Source organism: Dermochelys coriacea, chromosome 3 (assembly GCF_009764565.3).
Source record: "Dermochelys coriacea isolate rDerCor1 chromosome 3, rDerCor1.pri.v4, whole genome shotgun sequence".
In the NCBI taxonomy this organism is placed as follows: domain Eukaryota; kingdom Metazoa; phylum Chordata; order Testudines; family Dermochelyidae; genus Dermochelys; species Dermochelys coriacea.
Window position 1 is genome coordinate 175,387,735 of NC_050070.1, and position 13,353 is coordinate 175,401,087.

Here is a 13,353-nt window from a genome sequence, read left to right on the forward strand (position 1 = left end):
GTATGGAATTACTTACACAGAAGTTAGATTAAAATATTTGAGAGAGAATCTGACAGTCAAAGTTTGCTATTGAAGTACATTTTTTCTCTTTAAAAAAAGGATATTAGGCAGCAAAGAAACTTTTCAGAGAGTTTACGAAAGGGACGTCTTTATCAATTTGACAGTAGGGAAGAACAAGGCTCACTTCTCCCATATTTAAGACAGAAACTTCTTCCTGCAAGCACCCCGTCTTTGAGTATTACAGTACAAATAGTACTGAACATAAAGTAATCCACCTTTTGTAGCCTTCAATTTCTACTATTCATAGTACTGTTTCTTTAATTTAGTCACTTTCCCAAGAGTACTGAAGAAGGAAGGGAGGAAGGTGCTTTTTAAGGCACTTGTTGGCAGCTCCATAATAAGCTCACAACAGATCACCGAGTCTTGACCTACCTTTGAAGCACTACTATAAAACTCAAAATCATTACTTGGTAAAGTCTCATGATGAGATATTTAAATAAAAAAAACAGCATGGAAAAAAGTTACTACATACACACAATAGCAAGTTTCCCAATACTAACGAGTGAGCCATTTTGTGTCTGTCTCAACACTGACAGAGCTCCCTCCACATTATGGATATCTGACTTGAATTCCACTGTAAAAGCCAAGTAAATTTTAGCAAGGAAAGGGGGAGAATCAAAAGTATGCAAAAGTAATACATAACTATTATGATTCACTGTAACATTAAAATTGAATTTTAATGGGGGGGGGTGAGGAGGCAAAGGTACAAGAAAGGAGGATGCTCTGTAAGACAATTTGCTCCCAGACAAACCATGCATAACACATTTTAGCTGGGAGCTAATGTTCACAACCAAGATATAATCTCTGAAAATAGAGGTTTAAAAAGGAAATGTTTGCTGACAGGTCTTAAAATATAATGTCACTTACAAGCATTGCTATTCTGATGCAATATAAATGCAGTTATATTACCATTTTTCAAAAACAAACCTGAATTTAAATGCTAAAGGCTGTTGACAAAAACATCATAATTTGCTTATTTAAGATAATACATCACACACACACTTTCAAAGTGTGCTAATGAACTGCCAAAAATTCTTGATCTTTCTTAAGAATTATACACGGGGGAAAACTAATTAAAAATGTATGAAGGGGTTAATATTCAACCTACTTAATTCAACAAGGTCTGTGTATCAGCATAAATCTCTGTGACATGTTTCAGTGCCCGTGTACTTACACTTCTTCTTTCAGGTTCATTGCATCTTCTACATTATCATGTCGACAGCACAAATTTATCAAGGCTGCATAGCCACCAACAACCATGTCCGATTCGTATTTGGCTTTCACTTCAAGGGCTTTCTGCATATTCTAAAAAAGAGGAACAGAGCAAAGATGTGAACCACGGAAAAAGTCAACATGACATTATGAATGCTAGGGTTCAGTGTGTAGCTGTATGAATAGCTTTAGCGTTTTAATTCCAAAAAAACATGTTTGTGAAACAAAGCTGGTATTGCTTTAACTGATTTTAATAATAAAAGTTATTTTTAAGAATAAATTCACCTGTTCCCAAACTCTTTCAGTTCAACTTAACTGAAAGGTGTATTTTAGGTGTTACTCTACCTTTTTTAACTGAAGTGTCTACAATACTTTATTACGGACTGATTTTGTTGTCACACATAGAACTACAAACATGGTTTATTATGGAATATGGACTAATTTTTATGTACAATGCCAGGCTTTAATTTTATCAGGCACCAATATTCGAAATATAAAATTGAAAAAACTTTATAAGACAAGAAACCAATTCATAATCTAATTAAACAGGCTGCTTCAGCATTTGCCATAATCTTTTAAAATACGTATTTTGCATTGCTGTTTATGCAATTTAATGGGTGCCATATTCAAGCTTATAACTTATCAGACTATTCTTATAGTCTCAGGTACAGCATTATAACAGACAGTCATTTGAGAAACAGAATCTCTGCAAAGGCTGGATTTACAGCAATACTGAATACAATGCTATAATTTTAAACACAGTTATGGGTCTTTGTAAAACCATGGGTATATGACAAAAATCATACTGAACAAGAAATTGAACAAAAGTCTGATGATATCCCACAAATTGCAGACACACTAAAATGAATATGAGCTACAGCTGGACGCTCGCCGAATGAAGACAAGAGTCTCTTTATCTCAGAAAGAGCTTTCCTCCAGCAGGAAAATGGAATTTCAATCCCTGCATTAACAACCTAGTAATATTTGACTTGCAAATGACTACTGCACGTATCAGTTGCTTGACAATCTAGAGATATAAGAGACCGGAGCCATGGCTTGAAAGGACATTTGGCATGTATGATAAACCTATCACAGCTGTTACTATCATTCACTTTGCAGATTATCGTAAACAAACTTCAGCAATCCCAAAACATGTCATTCAAGGTGTAGCTGAAATTAGTTAACCTTTCTATTTAATTGCTTTTTTGCACTTGTTTGATTTATAAGCATCAAACCTTGAAATCTCAAGCACTGCGCTTGTCCTGCTTAACTACATCTATCCATAATAGTCATCTACATTCCTTTTAAATATAGCTCAGCGTTTGCAATGATCTCTGCATTGCTCAAGTTACCTCTTCTGCACAGAGAGCAACTATAAGCTGTTTTAGGACATTTCCAATAGGTTGCTTTTCAGCTTTTAGCTTTTCCAGTTCCTCCTCCAAAGCAGACACTCCAAGTTCAGTGTTCTAAAAACAGGTGATAAAAAGAAAACAAAAGTTAAAAAAAAAAAATTAATAGATCACTTTGCCAAAGGAAAATGAAACCTGTTCACTCATAATTAAAAAGAAAAATTTGTAACAATTAAGAATGTTGTAGCTAATTAAGGAGCTGATGCTAGTTAAAAACTTGAGACAACAGCATAATAAAAACTGAAGCTATTGGAGCTTTTAACAGTGTGGAAAATCTGCTTCTCTCAGGCTCATTTCTTTAGTGGTAGAAGTAGAGAAAAGAGGTCTGTTTCTTTACCTCTCAGATCTAGGCACTTAGAAGATTAAAAAAGACTTGATGCCACACAACCACCACCATACTGGATTTATACTCCTGTCATTCAAGGAGTTCAGAGTGCATAACCTGATTAAGCCTCACATCACCATGAGCTGAATTTTACAAATGGAGCAACGAAGGCATGGAACCTAAGTGAATCGCCAAGCTCAATCAGCAAATCTGAGGAAGAACCTGCATATTCTAACTCCCAATCTTGTATATTAATCACTAGACTGTGCTTCCTTCCGCATGGCCCCCAAACTCCTCCCAAAACGCGAATACTTTTAGTTATAGACTATACAACTATATCACTGAGAACTAGTTAATACCTTCATGCATTATCTGAAAAAAAATTCATTACCATGCCACGAAGAAATCCAGCTATTAGTGAATTTACTTACTTTTGGAATGTCTGCTACTGACAACTTTTCTCTATCAGCCAATAAAATTATATCCTAAAATTTAATAAGACATTCAAAATATCAGTAAATAAAAACAAAGTTATATGAATAAAGTGATGCTAAAAATGTTGTGGCAAGTTAATTCTAAGTACAATAGCTTTTTATCTAGTGTTATTAGATTTACTAAAAGGAAAAGACTGATTCTTTAAAATACTTTCATCAAATGTAGCTCTTCACAAACATCCTAAATAAAATTGGGGTTCGAGAGCAAAGAAGATTTAGGAAAAGGATGAAGGGTTTATACAGTTAATCAAATCAATCTATTTTGGCAAGATTATATTCCTGGAACACACAACATATATATTTTATATTTTGAAGAAACAAAATAGTTACTATATAACCACAGACCTTAATTAATTCAGGAACATGATAGGCGTCCAGCAGGTTGCGAATGCCTCTGTAGATATTTGTAGGGATTACTACATTCTGTATCAAGAGGTGGGGGGAAAATTATATGAGTTTTGAAACACAACCAAACTGAAATTTGTCTAACAGAAATTATCTCAGACATAATTTAAGTCTCCAGCTCTTGCATGTCATTGAGAAGTGGTCTGTTGTACTTAAAAGCAGCAATTTCAAATCTAATAGATACATGTCAGGCAGGACAGGCATTATGTAGCAAAAAATGAAATGGTACCATCTTCTTCAGCTGATGGAAGTATTGTCTCAAATGCTCCTCCTTGGCCTGTACCTCTGAGTCACTCATGCTGTCAATCAAGTTATAAAGGAAATAGCCAACAGCTTCTGTGGAAAAAAACAAGAGAAAGCATTCCACTAAAATTACTGAGACTGTCATGTTATCAAGATTAATTTATAAGAAATCATTTTGGTGTGAGATGTCACCCTGATGAGAGGCTCTGAAATGGCAACAATGATCACTGAGGCATAGAGATTATGTGGTTTGGGAGCACATATCTAACTGGTGAGTGAAAGGAATATTAATTATTTTCAGAACCAGTGACAGCTTTTCAGTACAGAATCTTACTTCAATCTATTTTTTCCACCACTGTGTGACAGAAGTGGTTCTGCCCAAGGCCTTCCCCCCCTTTCCTACCCACTACCCCAAATAGTTGCCACAAATATTTTGTCATTGCTCAAAAGAAAAAATAGCTTCCTAAAGCTCTGCATATTTCATTCTGTATCTTTTACACATTTTTATATTAAAATGCTTTTTATAGCCAGCTAGTGGAATATAAATACAGAGTAAAGAATATTAAATAATTTAACAAGTAGATGCAATAATCCTGTGAAGAGCTGCCTATTAGCCAATGAAAATCAAGATTAACAAAGATGGCTTAGCTAACAGCACTAATTTTCTTGTGCATTCAAGCATAAAAATTTATATAGCCTTGTATTCAAGCCTCAAGAAGGAGCTAAGGACTTTCCAAAAGGTTCGGTTTCCTCTACGAAACTTACACTCAGAAAAATAGGGATTAAAATAAAAAATAGAAAATCTATTTCTCTAGATTAAATGAAAACAGTCATTTTGTTTCAAAATAATGTATTTAGATTGATAGATACCATTTTGTTTAATAAAATTAGAAAAGGTTATCAAAATGAACATTAGTTGGAAAAGATTCTACTTAAACATTTTCACTATATGAATAATACTGACACAGATGGATTTATTCTAAATCTCTATTTTGCTTTAAAAACTGCTCATTTTTCTAAATATGAAATATATTTTTAATTAAAAAAAGAAATGAAAGATCACATTGGATCTGATAAAATATGCTGTGGTTATCAGGATAAAGATTTTACCTAACATGTTTTCAAATTTCACTTTCAAAAAGAAGCAATCAGTGTTTACTGTTGTAATCCCTCAAGCCCATCATTACACAGAAGAACGGATTTGTGGATAAGTTACAATCATAGAAATTGAAACTCTACCAGTTGGTCCTGGAGGCGTCTGGCAATAACGGCCATCCTTGTACAACAGTTCAGTTATCTGGTAAGACAGAATAATCGTACATTGCAGTCAACAGAAGCAAGAAAGGACAAATAGTATCTGAAATTGAATTCTCCAAATAATAAAGTACCTCTCCACTAAGGTATTATTCTATACCGCATCATAGTAATTCACTAGGAAAAAATAAAATACAAGGAAGTTTTTTTTTGTAAATAATAGATTTTCCTTAAAAAAATTTTATATATATAGCAACTGAAATGTTTTCTAAGGTATGGAAATTAGACTCTATTCTATTCTGGTTATGTATCATCCTACAAAGTAAGTGATCATAAGTAAGACATTGCTTACAGCAATCATTAACCAATGTCACTTCTGGGGTCGTTAAAATTATGTTCCCATTTGCTGAAAAGCCTGAAACTGGACCACAGAGCTTTTATTTTCTTACAGTTTGAAACAAGTGAAGCTGTGCAGAAAAAGTGATACATCCCACAATGTTAATTTGAAAATTTCTACAATTTAGATATTCCACATCAGTTGCAACCTTGGTTGAAAACACGTAAATTCACTTTTAATGACACCTTGTACATACATAGAAAGCACCAAACAAAAACACTTAGTTCTTGAATCTTAAACAGAAGTGTATAAAGACTAACCAATTTGACACTGGTCCAATCGGTCTTATAAAACTGAAGGAGTAGCTTCAGTAGCTTTTAGAAAAGGTATTCTCCCTACATTCCTTCTCTCCCCAAACAGATATGATAAATGCTCACCCTAAATACAAAAAACCTTTAAAACATCTTTGTTTTTTCTTAGTACGGGAAGATACAGCCATTACATAATGTCCTAATTTCATTCTCTCTCAAGGATGTCAGTGTTCTATATTTGGGCTTTTTCTACCATGATGTTAGTATCAAAGCTAAACCAAACGGGTGAGAAAGGTATACACGCTGTTACCTAAATACTGAGGGAACAAAGCTCTATTTTACGTAATGGAAAGGGGGGGGGGAAGCCACTCATCTTCACTTGCTAAAAGAAAGGAACAAACAAAGCCAGACACCTGTCGTGCTCTGGGATGCCTACATTACATTCAGTTTCACGAAGAAAACAAGATGTGGACAGTTAAACTACAGTTTTTGCCCCCACCCCCTTCTTACTCGTACTTGGAAATATATCAGAAAAGTCACAAGAACATACAGCCCACATACAGCTCCAGAAATCAAATCCCAGAATGACGTGAGAGGAATGGATGAGAGGAAATACCAAAAAGAGTGACTGTTACAATGTTCAATTTTTAAAAAAAGTAAGAAGTCTTGTAAATTGAGATTCCTTGGAGGCGCAATCTTTGTTCATTATAAAGGATATTTTTTCAATTTCAATACTTGACTTCTGAATTGCAAGATAGCTTTTTTCTAAAATTGGGTGCCTTAAGGAAAAAAAAAAAAAAGTATCTACTTGTAAATCTAGCAAACAACTTCAGCTCAACTACTGTCACAAGAGAAACTGCATCCTCTCTTTCTCAGTTGTGGGAAAGAGTAGCAGCAGTTCAGATTACAGCCTCATGCTTGTGACATCACTATTCGATATCTCCAAAGATCTTGCCAGGCTCCTCCAGCAACGGGAGGGAATTTCCCGTGTGACATTCTTGATAGTTCAAATGTAAAAAAGCAAGCAAAACAAAAAAACCCAAAACACCAAAAACTTTTTTCAAAAGGAAGTTTAAGACTTTCCTTCTATATTAGAAAAAGGCAATGAAGCACAAGAACAATCTACTTTTGCTTCACAGTTGTCGTTTATGTTAGCTGACTTAAACCCAAATATATTACATTCTAAGTTACAATTTCTACTTTGTCCTCAGTTTTCCTCACAGGCAGATTGAAACATACAAAATTATCGTGAAAACATGCTATGATCCATGCAATACTTCAGCGTGGCACAGTGAAACAAGTACAGGATAGCAGCTTTACAAATAAAACTAAGTAAACTCCTGAAAGCAAGGTGCTGAATTCAACACAGTGAAAGCTTCTCACTCACAGCTCTATTAATGCATCTCAGTCCTGATCTACCAGCGACTTCACTATCCAGTACTCTGCAGATATTACCAAATGTGTTACATTGTGGGGTGGTATGTAACGTGGACCACAATTGGGAGGACAAGATGATCACAGTAATTTCCGTTTGTGACTTGAGCTGGGTGACAGCCTTCATCTGGAATCTCCTTGCTTTTGTTCATTTACATCAGATCCTTCATATTACTACAACATAGTAGTAACACAGTGCAATTTTTTTCACCTTAAGCTTTGTTTTTAAAGTCCTAGCAAACATTTGAAGGGAAAGGAGTCATAGGAATTGGCTCCTGAATCTACATAAAATATTAGGTTTAGTGACTGAGCGAGCAGATCGAGGGACGTGATCGTTCCCCTCTATTCGACACTGGTGAGGCCTCATCTGGAGTACTGTGTCCAGTTTTGGGCCCCACACTACAAGAAGGATGTGGATAAATTGGAAAGAGTACAGCGAAGGGCAACAAAAATGATTAGGGGTCTAGAGCACATGACTTATGAGGAGAGGCTGAGGGAGCTGGGATTGTTTAGTCTGCAGAAGAGAAGAATGAGGGGGGATTTGATAGCTGCTTTCAACTACCTGAAAGGGGGTTTCAAAGAGGATGGCTCTAGACTGTTCTCAATGGTAGCAGATGACAGAACGAGGAGTAATGGTCTCAAGTTGCAATGGGGGAGGTTTAGATTGGATATTAGGAAAAACTTTTCACTAAGAGGGTGGTGAAACACTGGAATGCGTTACCTAGGGAGGTGGTAGAATCTCCTTCCTTAGAGGTTTTTAAGGTCAGGCTTGACAAAGCCCTGGCTAGGATGATTTAACTGGGACTTGGTCCTGCTTTGAGCAGGGGGTTGGACTAGATGACCTTCTGGGGTCCCTTCCAACCCTGATATTCTATGATTCTATGATTCTATGACTGCATAAGCAATAAAAAAAAGTTATACTTGTTATACTGAGAATTCATAGTAGTATCATGTATAAAACTAAATAAAGTGACACTAACACAACAGTTTTTTCTTTAATATGCCTACCATACAAACCTAATACTACTACTATGCATGACTAGATTAAGTAATTTCTTAATGACAAATGTCATGATCAGAAGTTACTGTCAGGGCTGCCTATTACCAGCAGCTGAACTCAAGTTCACAGTAGTGCATTTTAAACAAGTAGTGGTTAGAGATTTTGTTTCTGAATGCATTCCAAATAGTTCTATTTATAAATTTCAGCATTACCATCTTCACTTACCTTGCTCCAAAGATCTACATCGTTGGACCTGAAGAGGGCAGCAGAGGATAAAAAATTAACAGCAGTAAAATAATCTTTGTGTTTATTTTTTTTTAAAAAAGCAAAGAGTATTATCACTAACAAGTACCCTGCATCTGCACACAGTAAATATTCATCTTACACTGGATTATTTATTAAACTTTTTTTAAAAATTTACATAAGACATTATCTTTTCATATAACAGATATACATTTCACATAAATGTTTCTGACATGCATATTCATTTGTTTGCCATGCGGTTTAAAACTGACTCACTATACATAAGCTACCATTAAGATTAGAGTGAGATTTACAAATTTATTATTCTATCAGGTGATACCTGTACTGATATTTTGTACTTCAATCTATTCAGTATTTCATTCACATCAATTTCAGGCAAATACAGAATAGGAGGTCACATTTCATGCAGTTAATATGTGTAATTTACTACTGAAAAGTCCAGAGAGTCAAACACTAAAACTATATTTTAAAAAGGGGTGAATAATTTTTTCGAACATTTGTAATTATACATGCAAAAAATGAAGTAATCAAATCTCATGCTCCTGTTGTAAATCTGATTATACAAAGGTTGCGAAAAAGAGTTCTCTCCCTTCCCACAAATAGCATCGTGTAATTGCATTATGGGGGGTTTTCATTTTTTTCCTTTGCAGCATCAGGTATTGGTCACAGGCCAAAAATGGGAGCAGGATGCCAGACTGCAAATCAGTTATTCAAACTGGTATAGCAAACCCTAAGTTCCTATGTTTTATACAACATAAAAACACTACATAGAAAGTAGAGGTCAAAACACACACCAACACTGCATCAAAACTATCAGACACCACAATAGCAGTAATTTTGATAAGCCCAAAGAGCAAAGGTATAACTTGTATTTTATGCTCTTTTACCCCCCATAAAAAGATATCAAGCTCTCAGCCTAAATAGGAACATGGAAACTATTATAAAGCATTCAGAAAAATTCATGGTGGTTTGTTTGTTTTTTTTAAGTAAGCACATTCAACTTGTATTTCACTTAGACTGACAGTGGCACAAAAAGGTTAAATTAAAAATGAGTCAAACACAAGTTTATAGAGAAAACAAAATGCTGTCTCTGAGCTTTAGTGAGCTTTTCAGAATAATAACTGATCTATCATGTCTCTTCATAATGATGTCAACCAACTGATATTCTCAGATCACTTAACTCTAATAAATAAATAAATAAATAAATAAATAAAAGGTGTAGAAATCCAAAATAATGTCCAGGCCAATCATTTGGTGGTTCTTTTACATATAATCTCTTATGTATTGGAGGAAGGGGGGGGGGGGAAAGCAGGTTAGAGTTGTATGAAGATTCTAGCCCTAAAGTCTACTTATGTAAAGATTCAAATTGGACATTTAGTTCCAAAGTCTTTTGTGGGGTGCAGGGCTGGAAATTGGCACAATGATGCCAGGCTGCTGATCTGGAATTTTTTCAACTGAGTTTGCTAATTCTCAACTTTCATAAAAAAAATTCTAGCCATGACAGTTGCAAACAAAACTTGAATACATGAATTGAGTGTAAATGGCATAGTGATGTCTGTCCCAATTTGGAGAGACCCTGAAACAATACTCTCCATTGTGAACTGCCCCATACATGTCAATGGGTAGTGAACTGAGTTGTCCAAAGATAATTTAAATGTCAACACCGATAACTATTTCATGGCTGATTGAATTATTATGAAGATCTGAACAATCTGCTTATGGCTCATTTTGGTGCTAAAAGTGGATGGTGCCTAGAAGATACCATCCCCAACAGCCAATCTGACCCTTGGACCCAAAAGCCCAGAAGGAAAGAACAGAAGGGGCATCTGAAGAACTCCTCTAAGGGGAATAAATCATACAGTGCTCCACTTTCTTACCCAATCAGCCTAGGCTCTCTCAGAACAGGCAGGGGAGGGCAGTCTGCTCTTGTATAGTTTCCTTCCAGGCTCTAGTGGCTGCTACTTCTCCCTCTGCTGAGGACTGTCTGCAGACACCACTACAGCAGTTACTCAGTTCATGTTTTCAAGCTTTTCTTCCCAACTATATATTTTTTTTAAAATGTAAAACTGAAATTCCAATATCTTCACATTACTCTGGGAGCAGAGGTCCAGAGCACGTACTTATTGTGCGTCTGCCTTAATCCAGCCCCACTCATGATTATCGCAAGCCCCACTGAAGTGGAGACTGAGGAGCCCAGCAGAACACATTTGATGGTATTTTGAACATTTGCAGTCTACTGTGAGCAATTTCATATTGGCATTCCACATGGGCAGAAAGTTCCACCACTATTTTCATCCCCCCTATGGGGCCTGATTGGATTGGATTTGATTGTGTATCAATACTTGCAGATAGCAAGTACCTGGCTTTAAAAGTAGAAATTAAATCAATCAATCAATCAACTAGTAGATCTAAATTGGATGATATTGTGGCAGACTTAGAAGGAACAGTAATATACCATTATTTTATCTAGAGCTTTTAATGAATTCATCATTTGGGAGCATATGCAATTCTAACAAAGAAAAATAAATACTTTCATAAGAAACTAATGCAAGCCTGATGGCTTAAAGTTTTGTCTTGACTAGGAAGAGTGATACAGCTTAACCAACCCCCACCTAACATGTGCTAGTTAAGCCCAAAATAAATTCTACTTTTTCCTGGTGGAGGCAGAGAGTAACATCTTGTAGCTCAATTTGGCTGGTTGAGTTGTAGCCTGTATAACCAGCTGACATTTGGTACTTTCTTCAGTTTTCACGCGACTTGCTTTGCCATGTGCTGATTGGCTGTCTGCTCCCACCCTCTCCTTAAGTCTCTTCACCTCAGTTTTACTACATATCTTCCCCTCTTTTCCCCTGCTCCATCCACTGGTTCCCTTTCCCTTTGCTTCCATTTAGCTTATCCCCTCCTAACCAAGCCCTCTCAGCACCACCATGTTCCTAAAAAGTGGAACATGATGTTTGTTGCTATCATTGTTCACTGTGCTTGTGTGTTTTACCCTTTCCCCCACTCTGTCTTATGTTTTTAGACTGTAAGCTCCTCACTGCAGAGACCATCTACTACTTTGTTTTTGTACAATACATAGTACAATGGGATCCCATTCTTAGTTGGGCTTTAGGCACAATCATAACAAACAAAATTAAATGTAATAAAAATCAAGCTGGAGATGTTAACCCGTACCTCTACCAGGAAAAAAAGGTAGAGAAGAAGTCAGGTTTACCTAACGTGCTGGCTAAGCCTGACCTAAACATTACATTTCCTAATCATGAAAAAGATGCAGTGAATAGCAATGTGCTATCACAAGAATCAAGCTTTGGACTCTGGAACACCTGGAACATTGCAGAGGTGTCCTCTGAGTCTCCCAAAGTCTCCTATCATTGATAGTCTCAGATAATTGATTATGGAAAACTATTGAAATTTTAGTACCAGTTGCTTGCCACTTACAGTCAAACAGCTAAGTGCAGTATTTGCTGTACAATATGCACATCTGTTTGGTGGTGAAGGTGGGATTCAGGTTATACAGGAGGGTTAAACAGTGGCCCAAAAATCAAGGTAAGGGCAAAAACCATATCACTTTAACTCTAATAGGTTATATTTGAATGCCTTCTCAAAAGCTGAATATCTGCTAATGTAACGAACTTTAAAACACTCGTACACTGAAAACAGTATTTGTGTTTAGAATCTCCACTCTCTTTCCCCTACCCAAGAAGCTCCATCTCCCATGAGGAGAATAGTGCCCCTTGGCAAAGACACCTGTGACGTGCAGTCAGATGCTAGAGACCCCTTTTACAAAAAAGGACTAAAATATATGGATGCAGGTAATAAATGATGGCAGTATGCCATAGCATGAACTACCTTCACTACTATGGATTGAACTGCCAGTGTTCAAAAGCTACGTGAACCTCCAGGGCACAGAAAGCTTTCAGATGTGCTCAACTAACTCTCCTTGTCACTGCTTCAACATTTCTTTAAGTGGTACTGTTCAGCTTTTTTAAAAAAAATCTCTTATCACAAGCCTTAATATAATTCGGTGAGATTACTCTGACTAGAAGTATATTTTGTTTCCAAATATTATTTTAAAAACATACTAAAATATCTGAACACCAAAAATATTTTGAAGCCATTACTTAGAGACATACTGGGACCAAGTGACACAGTTGATTTACTCTCAGCTTGATATTAGGGAACTGATTAATTGCCAGGGGACATAAGGGATAAGGCTTTGAGGAGAGCAAAGACTAGTGTGCCACTTGTCCGGACTGGTTATGCCAGGAACCCCCCCTCTTCCCGTGGACTGTAATATTAATGTGACCCACTTCCCCATGATGCTAGCTCTTAACCAAGGAATCAGAATCAGCAGGTCAGGATGGAATTGGGGAAGGAAGTAAGAGCAACTAAGTAGTATAACTTGTAGTTGAGATAAGTGGATAGGAAAAGTGAGTCGTTTGCTTGGAGATGGGCTCACCTCGTGTTTAGCATAAGGAACAGACTAGCAAGAGGGACCTTAAGTTAGGCTGCAAGCTCTTCAGGATACACACTGTGTTTTACTGTATGTTTGTACAGAATCTAGCACAAGGAAGCTCCCAGTCCTGAATAGGGCCATAGGTGCTA

The 13,353-nt window shown here is 36.4% G+C and overlaps 1 protein-coding gene across 1 annotated transcript in view; it reads right to left on the bottom strand.

Annotated features, from left to right (window-relative positions):
- LRPPRC (leucine rich pentatricopeptide repeat containing) overlaps window positions 1-13,353 on the bottom strand; it is a 159,579-nt gene that overhangs the window by 100,334 nt on the left and 45,892 nt on the right. The window contains exons 15-21 of the mRNA XM_038395576.2: window positions 8,710-8,737; window positions 5,388-5,445; window positions 4,135-4,241; window positions 3,846-3,923; window positions 3,438-3,491; window positions 2,625-2,738; window positions 1,235-1,365 (exon numbers count right to left, since the gene is read on the bottom strand). Coding sequence (XP_038251504.2) covers window positions 1,235-1,365; window positions 2,625-2,738; window positions 3,438-3,491; window positions 3,846-3,923; window positions 4,135-4,241; window positions 5,388-5,445; window positions 8,710-8,737 — 570 coding nt within the window. The remainder of the gene's footprint in view (window positions 1-1,234; window positions 1,366-2,624; window positions 2,739-3,437; window positions 3,492-3,845; window positions 3,924-4,134; window positions 4,242-5,387; window positions 5,446-8,709; window positions 8,738-13,353) is intronic.